The sequence below is a fragment of the Oncorhynchus mykiss genome, chromosome 18 (assembly GCF_013265735.2).
Source record: "Oncorhynchus mykiss isolate Arlee chromosome 18, USDA_OmykA_1.1, whole genome shotgun sequence".
NCBI lineage: Eukaryota > Metazoa > Chordata > Actinopteri > Salmoniformes > Salmonidae > Oncorhynchus > Oncorhynchus mykiss.
The window spans coordinates 27679713-27703701 of NC_048582.1; the positions used below are offsets into that span (position 1 = coordinate 27679713).

Here is a 23989-nt window from a genome sequence, read left to right on the forward strand (position 1 = left end):
TGTTATTGGCAAGCTCACCATGGGTCGCAAATGGTAAAAAGCCTGCCTCTTGTTTTCTCTCCATTCTGTGCCGATGCTTTGCTTCTTACTTCAGAACAAATGATCACAGAACAGGTAGTGACTGTTAAGAGATTTTTAACAGGAACCTTGGGATTTTTGTCCAAAACACGTAGTCTGCAAAGGTTCTCTTATTGATATCGGATTTGTTTAAATGCCAGTGCTGATACCGGTAATCCACTCGTGGCCAAGCCACAGACCCAATGGCAATATCCTCTTGTCGGTCCAAGCTAAGTTTCCCTCAGACTGTGAGAGAGTATCAGCCTTGAATTGATGACGGGGCAATCTGGTCCACCTCTCAGACAGGCCAGTCATTAAAGAGATACTTCTGGATTTTGGCAATGAGGCCCTAGATGCTAGTAGATACCCATAGACTTCCAGTCATTGTGCTATTGCTAGTTAGCATTGGCTCGAGAAACTGCCTCGAACTTCCTTCATACTGGACACACATGGTATCCACAAGTTCATCTGTCTCTGTCTCCCAAAGTATCCCTTCAAGGTTACCTTCACACCGGCTGTCTCGTCTGGCCTCGTCTCTCTTCTCCCCCCACCCCACTATTCCTGTCCTCTCTCCAATCCTCCGTTCATGATGATGGGCATGGTGACAGCCTTTCAGACAGCCCCCTGAGAAAATAGAGCCCTGTCTGAGCCTCATCACCACCTCTGTCATGTAACAGCCATTTCTTAATGGGACACCTTCTCCCAACCTTGGTGTCTTTGTCCTCACAGGAATATGAGGATAACATTTGTTGTTTTTGTGAAATCTAGAGAAACAAACAGTTAAAAAAGGGCAACCCTATTTCCTACATATGGAATAGCACCCAATCATTTTTGGACAAAAAACGATTGAAACGAGTCATCTTTTATTTATAGGAGATGCCATCACATTTTCTTTTTTGCAGTGTGACTATTCCCAGCACCCCATTCCATTGAAGCCTCTTAGTAGCCCTGGCATATCTAAACTCCACACGTCTGTTGTCGGTGTGAGGCGAGCTTATCTGAACCTGCGTCAGGTATGGAAATCACACCACCGTATGCTCGGCCAGGGGAACAGCATAGCCTCTGTGGCATCGTGTATCTGTTGCGGATGGATGGTACCATGTGGTCACACAAGTTACGCTACCTGTGCTCGTGCTATTGGGAGAGAGCACACATCACATGCGTACATATGTTGTTTCAATTCTGGGCCATGTTCAGTCTCTTCAAAATACCATCACTTCCCTGAGGATACATGGAATTACAGACCCAGTGAAGTCATTGGTTGATCGGAGCTTTTTGATGTGTAAACCCAAAGTGTGTGTGTGTGTGTGTGTGTGTGTGTGTGTGTGTGTGTGTGTGTGTGTATTTTTGATGTGTCACACGCATACATGCCTGAGGCCGTGTGTATGTGCACAGGAGTGTGGTTCATTCATGCGTGTGTATTGATCTCTCCGTGTCGTCTTTTTTTCTGTCAGTTCCACACCTGCACGGTTTGCTCCCAACGCTGGTGCCTGACCTTATTGATCTCTCCTCTCTTTTTCTCTCCTCTCTCTCTCTCCTCTCTTTCCTCAGATCTGCTGAACGGCGCTCAGGAGAAATGTGAGCTTCCCCCCATGGACGGCTTCCCTCACTGTGAGGGCAAAGTCAAGGTGAGCGAGACGCACCCAATCAAACACACACGCGCCCAATCAAACACACACGCGCCCAATCAAACACACACGCGCCCAATCAAACACACACGCGCCCAAGCAAACACGCACCCAAGCAAACACGCACACACACACATAGCAACCACCAGCAGCAGCAGTAATCACAGACCTACAGCCCCAGGCCGGAGTCTGCCCGGAGCAGATACCGTCATATCATAAAGGCCATCTGCTCTGCGGGCTGCTCCCAAGCCTATACTGGCACTGGCACCAAGGAAAGGCAGGCATGGCTAGCCGATCACCATTTAAAAGAGCCAAAACAGGGCTCAAACAGGCTCCATAGCGGAAACAGATGAGTTATTTTGTCCTATTTAGCCTCCGTTTGTCTCAAATCTCCTTTCTCTTTTTTTATGGGATTATTTCAACCACATTACATCTCAAGTGTTTTATTGAGGTTAAATCAGAATGCAGCTTTTCAATGTATTCTGTTGCGCGTTGCCTAAATGTTTCTGCTGATAAAACTGTCGGCTAGTAAAATAACTTCGGACAGTTTATTTTATTCCTCGGGCGCTTTTATGGGGTATGGTGGAAATCCCAGCTGTCACAGTGCTATATAATACTGTACATGGTACAAACTTCCTACTGGCAACCTTTTCCATCCTGTTATTGTGCTCTGATGGATAATAATTATTTGAAAAATCTTTCAGAAGGTTTTTAAGCAGGAACAAAAGACAAATTGAAGACTTCTTGCTCCTCCCGATTACAATATACTTCGGAATTCATAAACCCCTGTAGAATTCCTTTAAGTCAATTAGCTGCAAATTATGTTTTCAGCTGCCTGGCGTGACACATTCCAGGGGATTTACTTGGGTGGCTGTCAATCTCAGTGGAATTAGTTAGGGCAGTTTCATATAAACCTACACCCACTCTGCATAGCCATTCAGTCATTCAAAAACAATGGGATGGAAATCCGATTTATAAAATCAGATGGAAATTGCAGCGATGGAAAGAGGTAGGCTACTTCCCATATGGCAGCCTATTTCCTATGTAGGGCCCATAATGAATAGGGTGTCATTTGAGACTCAGCCTTAATGTGTCAGTGTTGGAGTGGAACACCATTATTCCTAACCCAGAGTGTGTAAGTGATTGCCATATTCCCCCGTAGCCTTGGCCAAGTCATAGCCCCACTCTGCTCCTTCACTCTGCTCCTTCACTGGGCTTCAGCAGACTGTTTTGCACATCTCCATCTGTGAACATCTGAAAACACTGTATTTTGCGGTTGAGTCTCGAAAAAACATCAGCCCATTCAACAAAAACACTTTTTCACTTTCAATGCTGTTGACACTTTGCATTTACATTTTTGTCACTGTTTCTTTGCTTATATTGCCTGGTTCTTTTTCTTGGATTGATGAGTCCTCACACACACACAGACATGGGATGGGAGGACTGGCCAAGATGTGGATTGATAGGCTACACTGGTATCTATTGTGTTCAGTCCTGATCAAGTCTCTCCTCCTCTTCCTCAGTGGATGAAGGACATGTGGCGGTCAGACTCATGCTACACTAACTACGGCGTGGACGGCTCCGCCTGCTCCTTCTTCATATATCTCAGCGAGGTGAGTGTGTGTGTGTCCGTGTGTGTGTGTCCTTGGTTGTCCATTTTATGTTTGTTATGGTATGATCTACTCGTTGACATTCAGTGTTAACAGCCTGGGGGATGTGGAACTCCCCAGCTCTTTACGTATTCATCCATTGCATCTCCACGCACCCTTGACGACTGAACTATTTACTTGTGAATTATCCTACAGCGTTGCGTTTTTTTCTAGCCGTTAATATGGAAACATGTACTGTAGCTATCTGATGACCTTAGCGAGTAGGGTACGCACATGCAAACACTACACTTGAGATGTAAAGCCCATTTATACCATAGCATTCACAAATAAGGTTTGTCCTCTGGTGGTCAATGAGAAGCTCATTGCTAAGTAGTTTCAATCAAACTCAAGTCCCTGACTCTTTGTGCTGATTATTCTCTGTCAGATATGGGAGCTGGTCAGATATGGGAGCTTCTAAATGTTGTATCGGTTGAGAGCAGTGCTTGGGGGAAGAACCATGCAATGTACTTTTACTCTACTGAAAAAAACCTGTTTGGAAAGACATGCACCAGATTCATTAAAGGAAAACTCCACCCCAAATCTATATTCTGGTATTTGTTTCATTAGTCCATTGTTGACATAGTCCCAAAATGTTTTGCATGTCAGCAATCAATCAAGATTTGCAGTTTTTTTTTTTGCAGTCACCTTTCATAAAAAGCTAGTATGATGCAGTTTGCATCATGATGTATACTTTTTTTCATATATACTCAGCATCATATGACACGAAATGCATAACACCGGCTGTATTTCTGTATTTTTTTTTATTTGTAATTTTTTTTTATTTTATTTTTTATTTTACCCCTTTTTCTCCCCAATTTCGTAGTATCCAATTGTTGTAGCTACTATCTTGTCTCATTGCTACAACTCCGGTACGGGCTCGGGAGAGACGAAGGTTGAATGTCATGCGTCCTCCGATACACAACCCAACCAGCCGTACTGCTTCTTAACACAGCGCGCATCCAACCCGGAAGCCAGCCGCACCAATGTGGCTACACCGTGCACCTGGCAACCTTGGCTAGCGCGCACTGCGCCCGGCCCGCCACAGGAGTCGCTGGTGCGCGATGAGACAAGGAGATCCCTACCGACCAATCCCTCCCTAACCCGGACGACGCTAGGCCAATTGTGCGTCGCCCCACGGACCTCCCGGTCGCGGCCGGTTACGACAGAGCCTGGGCACGAACCCAGGGACTCTGATGGCACAGCTGGCGCTGCAGTACAGCGCCCTTAACCACTGCGCCACCCGGGAGGCCGTATTTCTGTATTCTTTAAGTGTATATATCTTGAGAACTTGATTGCTGACATATAAAACATTTTGGGACTGTGTGTGTGTGTGTGTGTGTGGAATTTTCCTTTAACCTCTAGTGACTCCCCATCCCGCATGAAGGAGCGTAATCATCGACTAACACTAATTAGCATAACGCAACAGACATAAATATTCCTAGAAAATATTCCTATTCATGAAAATCACAAGTTAAATATATTGAGAGACAGTTTAGCCTTTTGTTAATTTTGTTAATCATCCTGTCATCTCAGATTTTCAAAACATGCTTTACAGCCAAAGCTAGACAAGCATTTGTGTAAGTGTATCGATAGCCTAGCATAGCATTTTGTCCAGCTAGCAGCAGGTAACTTGGTCACGGAAATCAGAAAAGCAATCAAATTCAATCGTTTACCTTTGAGCTTCTGATGTTTTCACTCACGAGACTCCCATTTAGAGAGCCAATGTTCATGACACAAAATGCATAACACCGGCTGTATTTCTGTATTTTTTAAAAGTGTATATATCTTGAACATGATTGCTGACATATACAACATTTTGGGACTGTGTATGTGTGTGTGGGTGGAATTTTCCTTTAAGGTTGAGAGGGTGGCTGTGACTAGGGCCCATAGGGAACCCTTAGGTATGCAGCCAGTGAGAAGTCTGATCAGTGAGACAGTTCTCTATCACCGAGCATTTTGCACTCAAGTCATGTGACCATTTCACCATGGCGATATGCATGTATTTCCATATAATATCAGCCTTGTTCTTTCCCTCTCTGCCTTTCTCACGCGTTCTGTCTGGCACTCACGGACGCAATGCACCCTCCTCAGAGTGAGGAGGCATTTGGGATGTAGCCCAATTTCCCATGCTCAGAGTGGACAGCCAGACGGATGGACCCAACGTTGGGGCTGTCACAGCTAAAACCCCAGCCTCCATTTTAAGGGTCAGTTGTAGTGTATCAGGGTTCCACTGGTTGCCTCACTGGCTCAGTGAGTGAATGAGGTTGATTGAGGCTTAATTGATTAAGAGTTTATCCAAATGGCACCCTATCCCCAATGTAGTGAACTACTTTTGGCCAGAGCCCTACACCCTATCAGCCAGACATCCCCCAAAATAGTGCACTATATAGGGAATAGGATGTCATTACAGTACATGACTATCTCTGTATCTGCACTCAACAGTGAGGATGGTCCCACCATAGCTAGTTGATGCATCAGAACTTCTGAAGTGAGAACAAAGCGAGCCAGGCCTCTGTCAGCATGACATCTGCTTTCACTGAAATAATTACCTGCCGAATGATTGCCTGATTTGCCCCCTAGGCTGCATCCCAAATGTTACCCTATTTCCTATATAGTGAATTACTTTTGACCAAGGCCTATTAGGCTCTGGTCATAAGTAGTGCACTATATAGAGAAGAGTGTGCCATTTTGGACACAACCCTAGTGTCCTTTCCTCCCTCCCTCGACACTGCGTCCTCTCTCTCCTCTTCGTTGGCAGAGTTCACAGGCCCCATATGAATCACTCTGTCACATTTTACATCTCAGTTCCTTCTGATGTTATGTTCTGATGTTAATGTAATTTTAGGTGGAGAACTGGTGCCCGCGCCTACCGTGGAGAACCAAGACATTGAATGAGGAGGCCGACCGGAGGGGCCAGGTGAGTGTCTGAACTGAAGGGCTTTCCACACTGCCAAGCCGAGTCAAACTGAGTATAGTTGCTAGAACCGCGCTGGAAAGAACAACAGGAAAATATAATATTACAGCCAACACAGTTTGGTTCAGGTTGACACCATGTGAAAATGACAGTGTGATAAGAAAATATCTTAAAACACAGTAGTGAAAAGGGCATAAGTGCCAGTCTCTGCACCCTGTTGAAAGACCAACAGTCTGGAGTCCTTTTCACTCTCACCCCTCTGGGGACTGGCCAGGGGGCAAAGAGTATTCAATTTGGACTTATCGCATTATCCATAACCGAGAGCGGAGTAATATTTAAAGCCAATAACGACGAATACCCGGCCTGAAGACAAATGCCAAGTCACGAGGGCATTGAATTGCTTTTATAATGTTATGACATCATGTGCTCTTTAGAAATGACCTCTTCCGCTTGTCTTTTAGCTCAAATGGTATCGACTAATGGATAAGCAATGTTAGTGCACATAGGCTAACACACACACACACACACACACACACACTGTCTGTAGAGTAACTCCAGTGATTCTGCTAGTAACTGACTATAGAGCGGGAGAGGATTTATACCATGATGCCTGTCGCCATGCCAATGGGCACTCGCTCAAATCTCCCTCCAGGGCCGTCTGAGCTCAGAGCTCTGGGCGTGGCTCGTCGTTATTGGCTTTAAATATTACTCCGCTCCCGGTTATGGATAATGCGATAAGTCCAAATTGAATACTCTTTGCCCCCCTTCGGATATGTCAACATGAGTGATCCTTTTGTCTTTGAGATCACCGTTGATGGTGGTTGTGATTTTTTTGTTGTTGTTGACCAGGGCCCATAACGCTATGGTCAAAAGTAGTGCACTATATAGGGAATAGGATGCCATTTGGGACAGAACCCCAGACCTGTCTCTCCCAGTGATTTCCTGTCCTGATGAGGGATGGTAATACACTGCCAGAGCGTTGTTAGTGTGTTGTTTCCCCAGCTTTAGCAGCTGTTAATGGCAGGCAGGGCTGCATCTCAACCAAGTCGGCTTTGTGAAAGCTTTCTTAAATATTGACCCGAGAGAATGAGAAATGAGAAATGTGTAGATTGCTATCATTGCATTCCAGCATTCAATGAGGAGCCATATGTCTTTGTAATGCAAATAGCGCCTGGCAGAACTTGGCACTTTGTAGCTTAAGTGTTTAAGTTGATGAGAATCCTCTTTATATCCTGTATGTTGTGACCGATCCCTTCAAGTGAATCAATGGATTTCGATACCAATGTGCGTGTTGGAGATTGACAGCATTACAGAATCACTGATCTACAAATGACCTCAAACCCTACATAACCACTCATTATATAATGAAGATCAGCGATTCTCTGCCTCCTTGCTCAAACTGATCACGACAAACACAGTTGGGCGTGCTCGTTTGTCATCGTCCTGTGCCCCAGGTGGGTGGAGATTTCACTTTAGTCTAAAATGTGCACACTCCGCCCACCTGGGGCATTTGCCGATCCAAAACGAAAGTGCCTACTGACTGTCTACCTACCCCCTTTCAGAGGCCAACATTCTCCTTCTATAGGGTAAACCTTGAAAGAGGTTAATGGGTTAAACCATAACGCCTAAAGAGTAGGGGTGTCTAAATTGTGTTGTCTTCTTCCTAGACGGAGATCCGAACAAGCTTCGAGGAGCTATATCGGGTCATGTCTCGGCGAGAGGAGTTCCGCTGGATGATGCTCCGGATCAAGCGCATGGAAGACCCCTGGATCAACGCCATCCGCGCCCTGGCTGCCAAGCAGAACCTGGCCAAGCGCAAGAGGAAGAAGGTAGGACACGGACACACTCACAAACACGTACTCATGTGCACGCACGCACACACATACTCATGCAAGCTTGCACTTACACACTTGCACGCACTCACACACACAAACACACCTCCGAAAATATATTATCTACTTGGACAAGAGAACAGAATCAGCCCATGCCTTTCTGAACTGAGAAAATTTAAACAAGGAAAGTCCATTGTGTTCTGGGTAGCTACCTGGCCCCAACAATTAATAATGGAGGTTTCAGTTCCCTAGTGATCTTCAGGACTGTAAATAATTCACCTCCACCTCCTCTTTCTGACTACGGCTTCGAACAGTATGGATATGACATATGGGAGAGCCCTACTCCCTCTAGTTAGAGTGGAACAAAGTCTCTTGCACCTGAAACTCCAATTCTTCACTTTATTCCAGAAGTGATTGGTGTAAGCATTGGCTTGAGTGAGTAAGAGTACACTTTGGGAGAAGTGTGGGGAATCGGGACTCAGCCCAACCTCTATCATGCCAAAGGCTCAAAGCAGGAACAAAGTAGCCTGATCCCAGATCTCTTTGTGCTGTTTTGCCAACTTGGAGCCAACTTGGCAAGACCGCACAAACAGATCTTTTTATATTATTACAGTCATAATCCTCTCTCTACCCATGAATTCCTGGACAATTTTTTAAATTGAACCTTTATTTAACTAGGCAAGTAAGTTAACCTTTCTGATCTCCCCATCCCGGATCCGGGATCGTGAATACAGACTCAAGCTCATTACCATAACGCAACGTTAACTATTCATGAAAATCGCAAATGAAATGAAATAAATATGCTAGCTCTCAAGCTTAGCCTTTTGTTAACAACACTGTCATCTCAGATTTTCAAAATATGCTTCTCAACCATTGCAAAACAAGCATTTGTGTAACAGTATTGATGGCTAACGTAGCATTTAGCATTAGCATTCAGCTGGCAACATTTACACAAAAAAACAGAAAAGCATTCAAATAAAATCATTTACCTTTGAAGAACTTCAGATGTTTTCAATGAGGAGACTCTCAGATAGCAAATGTTCAGTTTTTCCTGAAAGATTATTTGTTTAGGACAAATCGCTCCGTTTTCTGCGTCACGTTTAGCTATGAAAAAACCCCTGTATCCAGGATTGTGTAAATCTATCAGCAAGCTCATTAGCATAACACAACGTTAACCATTTATGAAAATCGCAAATGAAATGAAATAAATATGCCATCTTTTAAGCTTAGCCTTTTGTAAACAACACTGTCATCTCAGATTTTCAAAATATGCTTCTCAACCATAGGAAAACAATCATTTGTGTAAAAGTAGCTAGCTAGCGTTAGCATTTCGCGTTAGCATTTAGCGTTAGCATTAGCGTTAGCATCCAGCACGCAACATTAACAAAAACATAAAAGCCTTCAAATAAAATCATTTACCTTTGAAGAACTTCTGATGTTTTCAATGAGGATACTCTCAGTTAGATAGCAGATGCTCAGTTTTTCCAAAAAGATTCCTTGTGTATTAGAAATAGCTCCGTTTTATACATCACATTTGGCTACCAAAAAAAATCCCCAAATTCAGTCCTCAAAACGCGAACTTTTTTCCAAATTAACTCCATAATATCGACTGAAAACATGGCAAACGTTGTTTAGAATCAATCATCAAGGTGTTTTTCACATATCTCTTCATTGATACATCGTTCTTGGACACATGCTTTCTCCCCTGAATCAAATGGTAAAGTAGAAGCAGCTGGCAATTGCGCACCGAATTCGACGCAGGACACCAGGCGGACACTTGGAAAATGTAGTCTCTTATGGTCAATCTTCCAATGATATGCCTACAAATACGTCACAATGCTGCTAAGACCTTGGGCGAACGACAGAAAGTGTAGGCTCATTCGTTGCGCAATCACAGCCATATAAGGAGAGAATGGAAAACAGAGCTTCAGAAATTCTGCTAATTCCTGGGTGATGCATCATCTTGGTTTTGCCTGTAGAATGAGTTCTGGGGCACTTACAGACAAAATCTTTGCAGATTCTGAAACTTCAGAGTGTTTTCTTTCCAAAACTGTCAAGAATATGCATAGTCGAGCATCTTTTCGTGACAAAATATCGCGCTTAAAACGGGAACGTTTTTTATCCAAAAATGAAATAGCGCCCCTAGAGCTCTAACAGGTTAAGAACAAATTCTTATTTACAATGATGGCCTAGCAAAAGGCCTCCTGAAGGAACGGGGGCCTGAGATAAAACATATTTTGTAAATACAACATAAATATAGGACAAACTGCAATGCACCTTAGTGATTGCGTCTCCGTCCCAAATTGCACCCTATCCCCTACATAGTTTACTATGGGAACTGGACAAAAGTAGTGCACTGTATAGGGAATAGGGTGCTGTTTGGGACGCATTATTGTGGCTGGCTAACACAGCAGCTGAAAGTGTGTTGAGACGTCCATAGAAAGCACAGAACATTGTAATGTCGGATTCTCTCCTGTGTCTGTGTGTTCCCTGGTGAATAGAAGGAGACTTGTGCGCTCTGATGTTAATAATGATACGTCTTCTGTGGAGTGCATCTTTGACGTACATTCTGCTACGTTTGAATAGGGAAAATGCCTTATTACATTTTTTCAACCCATTGATTTGTGTTTGGATTATTTCAAGAACTAAAGACACACACCCAGATGGTTGGCGATTTGCCTAACATACTTGAAAAAGAAAACAACAAAGTTGCACACTATATTATACCCAGTGATTTTATTGGGTTCCAGTAATAGTGTATGAATTTTTTATATGTTGATGATGATATATCCCATTCCCATAAATCTTTATATTGATAGCCCGTTGGGAATCAAACTCTCAACCCTGTCATTGCTAGCACCATGCTCTAACCAACTGAGCCACAATGAGAAACAATAGATTTAAACTGAACTGACACTCTATACCCCTCTCTCTACATCAGATCCTGGTGCACCTGGGCCTGTTGACCAAGGAGTCGGGCTTCAAGATTGCAGAGAACGCCTTCAGTGGGGGCCCCCTGGGGGAGCTGGTGCAATGGAGTGACCTCATCACCACCCTCTACCTGCTGGGCCACGACGTACGCATCTCCGCCTCCCTGGCCGAGCTCAAAGAGTGAGTCCATTGAGTGTGTGTGTGCACCCCTCGGACACATCTGGGTGGTGTTCAGTGCGGAGTACCGTAGCAAAACGGTTAAAATGTTTTCCAACGTAAAATTATAAAGAGCGTTTCTTATTGAACAATTCTAGGATCATAATGAATAAAATGATATGGACAGGTTAGGACTTCATCCCAGATCATCAGCACTCCTACTCTGAGACGCTTTATGGATACAGGCCCAGGTTTCCCCTGTCCATATAGTCTTATTCATTGTGATCTAAAAGGCGAAACTGATCCTAAATCAGCAGCACTCCTACTCTGAGATGCTTAATACATACAGCCCCAGGTATTACCTCCCCGGAGTCACCTATGGAATGAGCAGAAGTATAACTTCACACTACAGCTAAAGCTAGTGTAATGTGAGGTGGTTGCAACCCACCTGCAAAAACTAACACATGTTTTTTGTGTACTCTAGTCCTGCTTTGTTAGGTAAAACCTGTCTCAAATGACTTCCTACTTGAATAATCAAATCAAACTTTATTTGCCACATGCGCCGAATACAACAACTGTAGACTTTACCGTGAAATACTTACTTACAAGCCCTTAACCAACAGTGCAGTTCAAAATATTTACCAAGTAGGCTAAAATAAAAAGTTATAATAAAAAGTAACACAATAAGAATAACAATAACGAGGCTAAATACAGGGCACTCCGGTACCGCTTGCCGTGTGGTAGCAGAGAAAACTGTCTATAACTTGGGTGACTGGAGTCTGACAATTTTATGGGCTTTCCTCTGACACCACCTATTATGTAGGTCCTGGATGGCAGGAAGCCTGACCCCAGTGATGTACTGGGCTGTTCACACTACCCTCTGTAGCGCCTTACGGTCAGATGCCGAGCAGTTGCCATACCAGGCAGTGATGAAACCGGTCAGGATGCTCTCGATGGTGCAGCTGTAGAACCTTTTGAGGATTCTGGGAGCCCATGCCAAATCTTTTCAGTCTCCTGAGGGGGAAAAAAAGTTATTTTTGTGCCCTCTTCACGACTGTCTTGGTATGTTTGGACCATGATAGTTTGTTGGTGATGTGGACACCAAGGAACTCGGCCTGCTCCAATACAGCCGCGTCGATGTTAATGGGGGCCTGTTCGGCCCACCTTTTCCTGTAGTCCACGATCAGCTCCTTTGTCTTGCTCACATTGAGGGAGAGGTTGTTGTCCTGGCACAACACTGCCAGTTCTCTGACCTCCCTATAGGCCGTTCCATCGTTGTCGGTGATCAGGCCTACCACTGTTGTGTCTTCAGCAGCAGGTAGCCTAGTAGTTAGAACATTGGGCCAGTAACCGAAAGGTTGCTCGTTCAAATCCTCAAGCTGACAAGGTAAAAATCTGTCATTCTGCCCCTGGAAAAGGCAGTTAACCCACTGTTCATAGGCCATCATTGTAAATTTGTTCTTAACTGACTTGCCTAGTTAAATAAAGGTAAAAAAAACAAAACGTGATGATGGTGTTGGAGTCATGTTTGGCCACAAAGTCGTGGGTGAACAGGGAATACAGGAGGGGACTAAGTACACACCCCTGAGGGGCCCCAGTGTTAAGGATCAGCGTGGCAGACGTATTGTTGCCTACTCTTACCACCTGGGGGTGGCCCGTCAAGAAGTCCAGGATCCAGTTGCAGAGGGAGGCATTTAGTCCCAGAGTCCTTAGTTTAGTGATGAGCTTCATGGGCACTATGGTTTTGAATGCTGAGCTGTAGACTATGAACAGCATTCTCACGTAGGTGTTATTTTTGCCCAGGTGAGAAAGGGCGATGTGGAGTGAAATTGAGATTGCTTCATCTGTTGGGGCGGTATGCGAATTGGAGTGGGTCTAGGGTGTCCAGGAGAATGCTGTTGATGTAAGCCATGACCAGCCTTTCAAAGCACTTCATGGCTATCGATGTGAGTGCCACGGGGCGGTAATCATTTAGGCAGGTTACCTTCGCTTCCTTGGGCACAGGGACTATGGTGGTCTGCTTGAAACAGACTCAGAGGTTGAAAATGCACATGTGATATGCTGGTAAACATTTGGTAAAACTGATTTAAGTTTGCCTGCGTTAAAGTCCCTGGCCACTAGGAGCGCTGTTTCTGTGTGATCATTTTCTTCTTTGCTTATGGCCAGAAAGAGTTACTTGAGAGCGGTCTTAGTGCCAGCTTTGCTTTGTGGTGGTAAATAGACGGCTACAAATAATACAGTTGAGAAGTCTCTTGGTAGATAGTGTGGTCGACAGCTTCATAAGGTACTCTACCTCAGGTGAGCAATACCTCGAGACTTCTTTAATATTAGACATCGTGCACCAGCTGTTATTGACAAAAAGACACCAGAGGTAGCATCCCTGTTCTGCCGGTGCATGGAAAATTCTGCCAGCTCTACAGTGCCTTGCGAAAGTATTCGGCCCCCTTGAACTTTGCGACCTTTTGCCACATTTCAGGCTTCAAACATAAAGATATAAAACTGCATTTTTTTGTGAAGAATCAACAACAAGTGGGACACAATCATGAAGTGGAACGACATTTATTGGATATTTCAAACTTTTTTAACAAATCAAAAACTGAAAAATTGGGCGTGCAAAATTATTCAGCCCCTTTACTTTCAGTGCAGCAAACTCTCTCCAGAAGTTCAGTGAGGATCTCTGAATGATCCAATGTTGACCTAAATGACTAATGATGATAAATACAATCCACCTGTGTGTAATCAAGTCTCCGTATAAATGCACCTGCACTGTGATAGTCTCAGAGGTCCGTTAAAAGCGCAGAGAGCATCATGAAGAACAAGGAACACACCAGGCAGGTCCGAGATACTGTTGTGAAGAAGTTTAAAGACGGATTTGGATACAAAAAGATTTCCCAAGCTTTAAACATCCCAAGGAGCACTGTACAAGCGATAATATTGAAATGGAAGGAGTATCAGACCACTGCAAATCTACCAAGACCTGGCCGTCCCTCTAAACTTTCAGCTCATACAAGGAGAAGACTGATCAGAGATGCAGCCAAGAGGCCCATGATCACTCTGGATGAACTGCAGAGATCTACAGCTGAGGTGGGAGACTCTGTCCATAGGACAACAATCAGTCGTATATTGCACAAATCTGGCCTTTATGGAAGAGTGGCAAGAAGAAAGCCATTTCTTAAAGATATCCATAAAAAGTGTCGTTTAAAGTTTGCCACAAGCCACCTGGGAGACACACCAAACATGTGGAAGAAGGTGCTCTGGTCAGATGAAACCAAAATTGAACTTTTTGGCAACAATGCAAAACGTTATGTTTGGCGTAAAAGCAACACAGCTCATCACCCTGAACATACCATCCCCACTGTCAAACATGGTGGTGGCAGCATCATGGTTTGGGCCTGCTTTTCTTCAGCAGGGACAGGGAAGATGGTTAAAATTGATGGGAAGATGGATGGAGCCAAATACAGGACCATTCTGGAAGAAAACCTGATGGAGTCTGCAAAAGACCTGAGACTGGGACGGAGATTTGTCTTCCAACAAGACAATGATCCAAAACATAAAGCAAAATTTACAATGGAATGGTTCAAAAATTAACATATCCAGGTGTTAGAATGGCCAAGTCAAAGTCCAGACCTGAATCCAATCGAGAATCTGTGGAAAGAACTGAAAACTGCTTTTCACAAATGCTCTCCATCCAACCTCACTGAGCTCGAGCTGTTTTGCATGGAGGAATGGGAAAAATGTCAGTCTCTCGATGTGCAAAACTGATAGAGACATACCCCAAGCGACTTACAGCTGTAATCGCAGCAAAAGGTGGCGCTACAAAGTATTAACTTAAGGGGGCTGAATAATTTTGCACGCCCAATTTTTCAGTTTTTGATTTGTTAAAAAAGTTTGAAATATCCAATAAATGTCGTTCCACTTCATGATTGTGTCCCACTTGTTGTTGATTCTTCACAAAAAAATACAGTTTTATATCTTTATGTTTGAAGCCTGAAATGTGGCAAAAGGTCGCAAAGTTCAAGGGGGCCGAATACTTTCGCAAGGCACTGTATATTGTGAGTTTTTACTTTCAGCCACGTCTCAGTGAAACATAAGATGTTACAATTTTTAATGTCTCGTTGGTAGGATAATCTTAATAGCAGGTCATCAATTTTATTTTCTAACGATTACACGTTAGCAAGGAGAATGTAAGGCATTGGGAGTTTACTCGCTCACCTCCGGATTCTCAGAAGGATCCCTGATCTGCGTCCCCTTTTCTGGCGTATTTTCTTCACGCAAAAGGCGTGGCTCTGGGCCTGTTCCAGTGAAAGAAGGATATCCTTCTCGTCAGACTCGTTAAAGGAAAACAAGTCATTTTCTTCCAGTGGTGAGTAATCGATTTTCCGAAAAGTTATTTTCGGTCATAAGAGACGGTAGCAGTAACATTATGTACACAATAAGTTTTAAAAAATAAGTTACGCAAAAAAAGAAAAAAATTGCACAATTGGTTGGGAGAATGTAAAACGTCAGTCATGTTCTGTGGCGCCACTTTAATAAGAGGGGTTTACTATGTGTAAACAATCCATAGCTTTCTTCTCTTTGTTTGTTGTGTGTTTACATGTTGTTGCTCTCTTTAAAAAGTATATATATTACAATACAACATTATTGTACATGTTACAGTGAATTTAAAACTGTTCTCAACCCCAGAGCCCTGGTCAAAAGTAGTGAACTATATAGGGGAATATGGTGCCATTTCAGATACACCCTGTGGGTCCTAACTAAGCCCACTCCCTCTCTTTGTGCAGGATCATGAGGAGAGTGATGGGGAACAAGTCCAGCTGCCCCACCCAGGGGGACAAGGTGGTGGAGCTCATCTACATTGACATTGTGGGCCTGACCCAGTTCAAGAAGACACTGGGGCCCTCCTGGGTCCACTATCAGTATGTACTCCATATCTTCAACTGTGTGTGTGTGTGTGTATGTGATATTTTCTTTCTTTCTTTTTTAAATTTAACCTTCATTTAACTAGACAAGTCAGTTAAGAACACATTTTTATTTACAATGACGGCCTAACCCGGCCAAACCCTAACCCGGACGACGCTGGGCCAATTGTGCGCTGCCCTATGGGACTCTCAATCACGGCCGGTTGTGATACAGCCTGGAATCTAACCAGGGTCTGTAGTGACGCCTCTAGCACTGAGATGCAGTACCTTAGACCGCTGCGCCACTCGGGAGCGTGTATGATGATGTTGTTAATTTAGGCAGATTGAGATCTAACGGAGTTGTCATAAAATGTCTTAGTTCAAATATGAACATCCTAGTTTTTGTATCCAATGAGTTTCCTAGTATCCTCATTTACGTCTGTCACGTGATGAGGTCTCTTTGGAATCCGCATCCTCCTTGCTGCTTTGACTAATCGGGAAGTGGTAACATTGTCAGGCTCTTTGTCTGTGTCACTCTGAGTCTCCCGAGGCTGTGTCCCTCCCTGTAGGATGCCAAACCTTGCTGAGGCACGTTGTCAGAGGGTTCGCCCACTACTCATTTACTGATTGGAGAGCAACGGAGAGAGAGGTTGGCAAGATGAAAAGAGGCCTATTTTTTTGCAGCTCATTTGATACTTGGTGGGGTAGCTATTCAGGTGACAAAGATCCAGGCACAGAGGGGGGGGGACAGATGTGATTTACACACTCATTAGCATCTGAATGAGAAGGCTGAAACCCAGGCTGGATTTACATTTGAGTAATTTAGCAGATGCTCTTATCCAGAGAAACTTATAGTGGGTACATACATTTTCATACTTTTTTCTCATACTGGTCCCTTGAGGGAATCTGACCCACAACCCTGGTGTTGCAAGCGCCATGCTCTACCAATTGAGTCACACGGGACCGCAGATCAGATTCGGGGGGCTATGCAGACCAGACCGAGGTGGGCCAGCTCCTCCTGCCTGTGTGGGTGGATGGGTTTTTCTTCTGTAAGCCCCTATTTTTTTTTAAGCTTAACACAAGTCTTCAGGTCTCATGCAAGGTGAGTCATCAAGCAAGCTCACTATCATGAGAACCACCTCTGTTTCAGTGGCTGTCATCAAACTGTTCTCTCTCACTGGGCTGAAATTGCATTGTGTCAGATATAAATGGTTTGACGTCCTCATGTAGGTAGGCCGTTTCCATGGGAACATCAGGTCAAGGTCTTAACTCTTAATGGAGCAGTGGTCATGGTTGTGTCTGTTTTCTGCCCTCTCTCTATTGTGCGTGTGCACGTGAGCGCTCCACTGGTAGGACTGTCTGAACCGGCGCCTTGTGGGTATTGTTCCTCTGATGTAGCCCATTGGTGTGGTTGGAGGTTGTTACGAGAACCGCCTTGTGAGAACAATAAGTCAGGTTCGCTAATAGCCCCAAGATTTCCTTTCTCGTGTCAACACTTTTTGTTGGTTTCGGGTTTGCATCCTGTTTCATCTTGCTCTGAGGAAATTGACTGGGACTGCATCCCAAACGGCTCTCTATTCCCTATAATATGCATTTGTTTTGACCAAGGCCCCTGGTCAAAAGTAATGTGCCATTTAGGGAATAGGGAGCCGTTTGGGACACAGAATCAACCTTTATACAGACGGTGTGGTCGTAATGCAGGATCCAGCTGGCATTTTCATGAGTGCATTGATTAATTTCTCGTTAAACATATTGGTGAAGACATTTGGCCACTTCATTCAGTGTTGATTTTGTGACGTGCACTTCCAGGAAGGTTATCAGATGCCACTGTTTTACTGTAACTTCAGACAAAACTTCTGTTGAATGTCGATTTTAGATTTTTAAGCTGACTAGTCACGTCGTGGAACTGTTTTGGTCTCGCCCATAGTTGTCTAACCCTGTCTTGTTTATGTTCTTCTTGCATATGTCCTCTCCTTCCTCCTCCTTGTCTATCCAGCTCTTTCCCTCCCCACTTAAAGTGATGCTTCAGAACATTTTGTATAATTTCAGCCAGTAGTTTTGAAAGGGGTGCTCACGAGCCAAAACGGGTCCCTATATTTTTTTTGTGTGCTACGTCATCCAATTGTGTACTATGTGATTCATTACGTATGTTATGTTATTTTTTGCAATTCCTATAATATGTTACAAATCCAATTCGTACAATATGTTACAAATATGTCGTGCTTAAGATCCTGGACTGTATCATTAAGTGTCTTTCATTTTCCAGCCTCTCCAGAACAGCTTCTAATATAGAACAATTCTACATTGTGGATGCTACCATGATTGCGGATAGTCCTGAAGGAATCGTGAATAATGATGAGTGAGAAAGTTAGACGCACAAATATCATACCCCCAAGACATTCTAACCTCTCACCATTACAATAACAGAGGAGGTTAGCATCGTTGGGGAGTATGATATTTATGCGTCTAACTTTTCCACTCATCATTATTCACGATTTATTCAGGACTATGCGTAATCATGGTAGCATCCACATTCATGTAGAAGTGTTTAGAAACATATTATATTCTTATTTACAATAAAAAGTGACTCCAAAATGACACATTATTTACCATTAATTTCTATTGGGCACAAAATAATCATGGTAGCATCCACATGAATGTAGAAGTGTTAAAAAAATGTATTCTATTCTTATTTACAATAAAACCTCAGTCATTGTATAATTTCAAATCCAAAGTGCTGGACTACAGAGCCAAAACAACAGCACATGTATCACTGTCCCAATACTTTTGGAGCTCACTGTAGTGCACTAGTTTTGACCAAAGCCCTGTGGGACTCTTGTCAAAAGTAGTGCACTGCACTATATAGGGAATAGGGTGCCATTAGGGAGCAGTCTGAGTCTCAAGAGGGAAGAGAATTTGAGAGCGAGGATTGTGTTCCAAGGCCAAAGTGGAAGTGAGTGTGGTTGTTCAGGGCAGTGAAAGGACTGTAGGGAGAATCTCAGTGATCGGCTCAGCAGTATTAGTGTTTTTAATGAGGGCAGCCGCCTGTCCTGTCACTCTTCTTCCCTCTCGCGCACATGCAGGCACACACACACACACACACACACACACACACACACACACACACACACACACACACACACACACACACACACACACACACACACACACACACACATATATATATGCATGCACATACACACATTCACTCTGTCTTTCTCTCTCTTTCTGTATCGATCTATGTATTGGTCTATCACTCTCACTGCAGAAAACCAATGCTTGCTTCAGTCATCATATCAACTATAATCATTATTTGCTGGCTATAATACGCTATCATTTCAGTTTGTCTAACTCTCAATTCTACATGGAAATCATTATAAAGACACGACTGATATCGTAAATGTGACAGTTTTGTACTCCTTGCCACTGATCTGAACAACCGTAGTCTCCAGTCTACAACAATCTAATTTGAAAGAGTATTTCACCTGAATCTCTTTCTCTCGCATCATCTCCTAAGAATGTTGTACTGCGTCTGACTATACCCAAGTGTCTCAAAAACTAAGAGATTTGCATGCTGTGGCTTTAGTCTGGGGCGGCAGGGTAACCGGAAGGTTGCAAGTTCAAACCCCTGAGCTGACAAGGTACAAATCTGTCGTTCTGCCCCTGAACAGGCAGTTAACTAGGTCGTCATTGAAAATAAGAATTTGTTCTTAACTGACTTGCCTAGTTAAATAAAGGTAAAATAAAGTCTCACTAGTCTTAAGTTTCCTCATTGTGAATCCATTTCCCATATTTCCTGAGCATCTTGAAGACACACACAGTCTCACACACACACTTACGCTGTCTCTCTCTCTCTCTTTCTCACGCTTGCACACACACCCACCCACCATCTGTGAAACATCTGCGTGGTCAGGAGTGGCCTTGCCCGGGCTGCCAGACTGAGCTTAGCCGACCCCTCTGGTACTCCTGGCCCCTCATCAATTTGATTAATACTCATTATTACACCTCCACCCCGCCAGGGGTGAATCAGATGAGTATGTTGGGCTCTGTCCAGAAGGATTAAAGGTGGAAAGGAATAGTGGTGAAGCATAGCCAGGTGTTTATTTTTAGGCTTTGGACATTTTTTTTTGGTCTGGGGGTATTATCTGAAAAAGCATGTGTCAGGGAGACTGAAAGATGGGGACTCTGAGAGTGGGTGACTGAAAGAGAGAGAGCTAGATAGATGGAGAGAGAGAAAGCTAAAGACAGAGAGGGTGACTGAAAAAGAGAGAGCTAGATAGATGGAGAGAGAGCGAAAGCTAAAGACTGAGGGAGGGTGACTGAAAAAGAGAGAAAGCTAAAGACTGAGAGGGGGGGAGGGGGGCTGACAGAGAGGGACTGAGAGAAAGCGAGAGAGAAAAGGTCAGGAATGTGTCATTCCATTCCACATAACATCCTTTCTCTGGTCCTCTAATTAGTCATGATGTGTAACCTTTACTGTTCCCGTCTGATCAGTAGGAAGCTCTCTCTGTGCTTTGTACACTATCTGTGACCATGAAGGTATGGAAAATATAGGCATCATGTAATTCATTAACCATTTATTAGTGGTTGAGACACCGCTGTAAGTGTGTATTAATGCCATAATGCGTATAATGTGTATTACAGATGTATGCTAACACTATAATGTGGTGTGTGACAGGTGTATGCTGCGGGTTTTGGATTCCTTCGGCACAGAGCCCGAGTTCAACCACGCCCACTATGCTCAGTCCAAGGGCCACAAGACCCCCTGGGGCAAGTGGAACCTCAACCCCCAGCAGTTCAACACCATGTTCCGTAAGTACCACCTCATGGTTCTGGGGTACAGATCTAGGATCAGCTTCTCCTCCCTAATCCTAACCTTAACCATTAGTGGGGGAAATTCAACAACTTCACCCTACTCCCACCTAATGACAGGGATTGTTCATAAGGCACCAAATGGAAGCAAATGGTCTAAAACAGTGAGGGGCAACCTGTAATCCAAGAAAAAGAAAAAGTTTTTACATTTAATCTTTATTTAACTAGGCAAGTCAGTTAAGAACAAATTCTTATTTACAATGACTGCCTACACCGGCCAAACCCGGTGGGCCAATTGTGCCCTGCCCTATGGGACTCCCAGTCATGGCTGGTTGAGATACAACCTGGATTCGAACCATGGTGTCTGTAGTGATGCCTTAGAGATGTAGTGCCTTAGATCGCTGCGCCACTCGGGAGCCCAATAAGACACACTAATTTTTGTTTTCCGTTGCAAAACACGTTAGGTTTTCTGTTATGTGCCCTAATGAACACGACCCAGGGGTGGGGAGGGAGATTCCACCACCCCAGGGGGTTTTAACCTTTTCCCCATGGCTGATGGAAAGTAAAATGTTACCCAGAATGAATGAATACCTCTCTCCGGTCTCAGTTTCAGTGGTTTGGCCCACGTCAGGCTGGAATAGCAGACCAGCCTCAATAGACCCTTTGTGTTGCGGATAGAGTATGCCATTCTCATACGACACAGGTCTTTTCATGTCATCCAGTTTACTAGCTGCAAGGGTTAGATGATATCTGTAACTAATCAAACGCACATCGGTTACACCATGGGTCGAAATGAAACACAGATTTGTTCCGGTGCATCGGGCATGTTGGATTTGTGTCCCCTTCTCTTGCCTATGGAGAAACATTCACCTTATCCCCAGCGTATTGTTTTATATCCTGTCATCACTGCTCTGTTTTCAGGCTTAGGGGAAGTCACTGTATCTCACACTTGCAGTTGTGTAACAGCAACAATGGGGCTTGAATAAACAAAACTTGTATTTTCAATATGTTAACTCTTGAGGGTTGGATTTCCTTCCATCCTAAGACTAAGATGTAACAGAGGACATTAAGACAAAGAAGGCGCCACGGGAAATCAATCCTAGCCTTGGGTTCCATTCATTACCATTAAGTAGTCTTGCATAAATCACTGGATAAAGGGTGCAGACGAGGGAAAGCGATGAGACAGGAGAAAGCGCCCTGGCCAATGAGACAGGAGATGGAAAGGGCTCTGGCCAATGAGACAGAAGAGGGAAAGGGCTCTGCCAATGTGACACGAGAGAGAAAGGGCTCTGGCCAATGAGGCAGGAGAGGGAAAGGGCTCTGATCGCCCAGATCTGTTTGTGCTGCCTTGTCTCGCCTGACAGGAGATGACACGACAGCACAAACAGATCTTTTAGGGACCAGGCTAGCCATGGAACATTTCCAATGTCGTTCTTCTCACCACTGTTCTCCTCTCCAAAACCATAACAACATGTTCACATCTAGAATTGTTTCTCTGCTTCCGGCTAGGTACAGACTCTAGTCCCAGGCTTTTACTGAACAGCTACAATAGCCTACTATATAACTTGTCCTTCATCCTCTGGTGTTGTTGTTGTACACAATAAATCAAAAGGAAACTCCTTTATTCTCTGCCTCAGGAAAGAGACTTTCTGATAACCTTATAAGTTACTATTGTCTTTGTTTCGTTCCCATGTATATAATAGTAAGATTAAATCAGTTCATAGTAGTGCTTTTTGAGGTCTGTTCGGTTTCGGTTCGATTATTCAAAAATAATCACTGTTTTTCGATTTCAGTTTCAATATAATTTATTTGACATTAAATGTACTATGCATTATGTGGGCTGAATGCTGTAACAACACAGGATAAAACGATGAAAGTCCCATTATAGTAGTGACTGCCCATCACTTATTAGCCATCATTTATTAACATTACTTTAATAAAATATTTCAGTTTTGTATATTATATTTGCTATATTTGATGACTTTATTATTTCATTCCAAGTCGTCTCTATAAAGCTGTGGAACTGGCTTCACCAGCATTTCGCTACACCCGCAATAACATCTGCTAAACATACGTATGTGATAAATGAAATTAGATTTTTTATTTAAGTCCAGAGTTGAGTCTGGAGGAGCTAAACAATGTAGAATATTGGCCTGTTGGAAACTACAACTCCCTACTACATCGCACAGTTCAGGTTGGATCTGATTTATCTCTAGAGAAACTGTGCAATGTTGCATTGAGCTCACAAAAAAAGAAAAACAATGGAATTCAAATAACTGTACCTGCGTCTGTAGTTCATAGTCAGCTATGTGATCTGGTGGTGTGGCTGTATCGTTGTAGGGTGTGAGGTCAACATTCTCTTTTGATGTGTCACTTCATTATGGTTTTCCTTCAACAGTGTAATTTGACCTCCTTACTATAGCTCTTTGACACACTTCCTGTGTGTTCTGTTTACAATATCAATGCATTGAATGTTTTTGAAAGATGTTTCAATAAAAATGTTCAGTATTCAATATTTATAATTAAGTATTTGTGTCGTAATAAAAGTAGGCTAATGTTCTGCTTGATGTGGTTAGCTATTTCATAAAGGACGCAAATGTCCATAAGCAATGGTCTCAAGATGGTCTGCTTACCAAACACATAACAATGTTATATTATGTTGCGTAATGCATATTAACTCTACATAGGATATGTAATCCCCTGTATAGGGTAATGATCCACTTGAACAAAAATATAAACGCAACATGTAAAGTGTTGGTCCCATGTTTCATGAGCTGACATGGGATCCCAGAAATGTTCCATATGCACATAAAGCTTATTTAGCTCAAATTTTTGCACACATTTCTTTACATCCCTTTTAGTGAGCATTTCTCCTTTGCCAAGATAATCCATCCACCTGACAGGTGTGTAGGGTTGCAAAAATCCAGGAATTTTCAATAAATTCCAGGGAAAACCAGGGAATTTATTGAAAGTTCCCGGAATTTTTTACAACCCTACAGGTATGTCATATTAAGACGCTAAATAAACAGCATGATCGTTACACAGGTGCCCCTTTATGCTGGGGACAATAAAAGGCCACTCCAAAATGTGCAGTTTTGGTACACAACACAAT

General features: G+C 43.4%; 1 protein-coding gene across 3 annotated transcripts in view; it reads left to right on the forward strand.

Moving 5' to 3' along the window:
• The window catches only part of LOC110495947 (alpha-1,6-mannosylglycoprotein 6-beta-N-acetylglucosaminyltransferase A), a 120584-nt gene that overhangs the window by 50236 nt on the left and 46359 nt on the right, over window positions 1-23989 (forward strand). For all 3 annotated transcript variants that reach the window (XM_036952457.1, XM_021571491.2, XM_021571492.2), the window contains 7 exons: window positions 1609-1685; window positions 3209-3298; window positions 6180-6251; window positions 7916-8077; window positions 11022-11191; window positions 15949-16083; window positions 20744-20877. In XM_036952457.1, the coding sequence (XP_036808352.1) occupies window positions 1609-1685; window positions 3209-3298; window positions 6180-6251; window positions 7916-8077; window positions 11022-11191; window positions 15949-16083; window positions 20744-20877 (840 nt within the window). The remainder of the gene's footprint in view (window positions 1-1608; window positions 1686-3208; window positions 3299-6179; window positions 6252-7915; window positions 8078-11021; window positions 11192-15948; window positions 16084-20743; window positions 20878-23989) is intronic.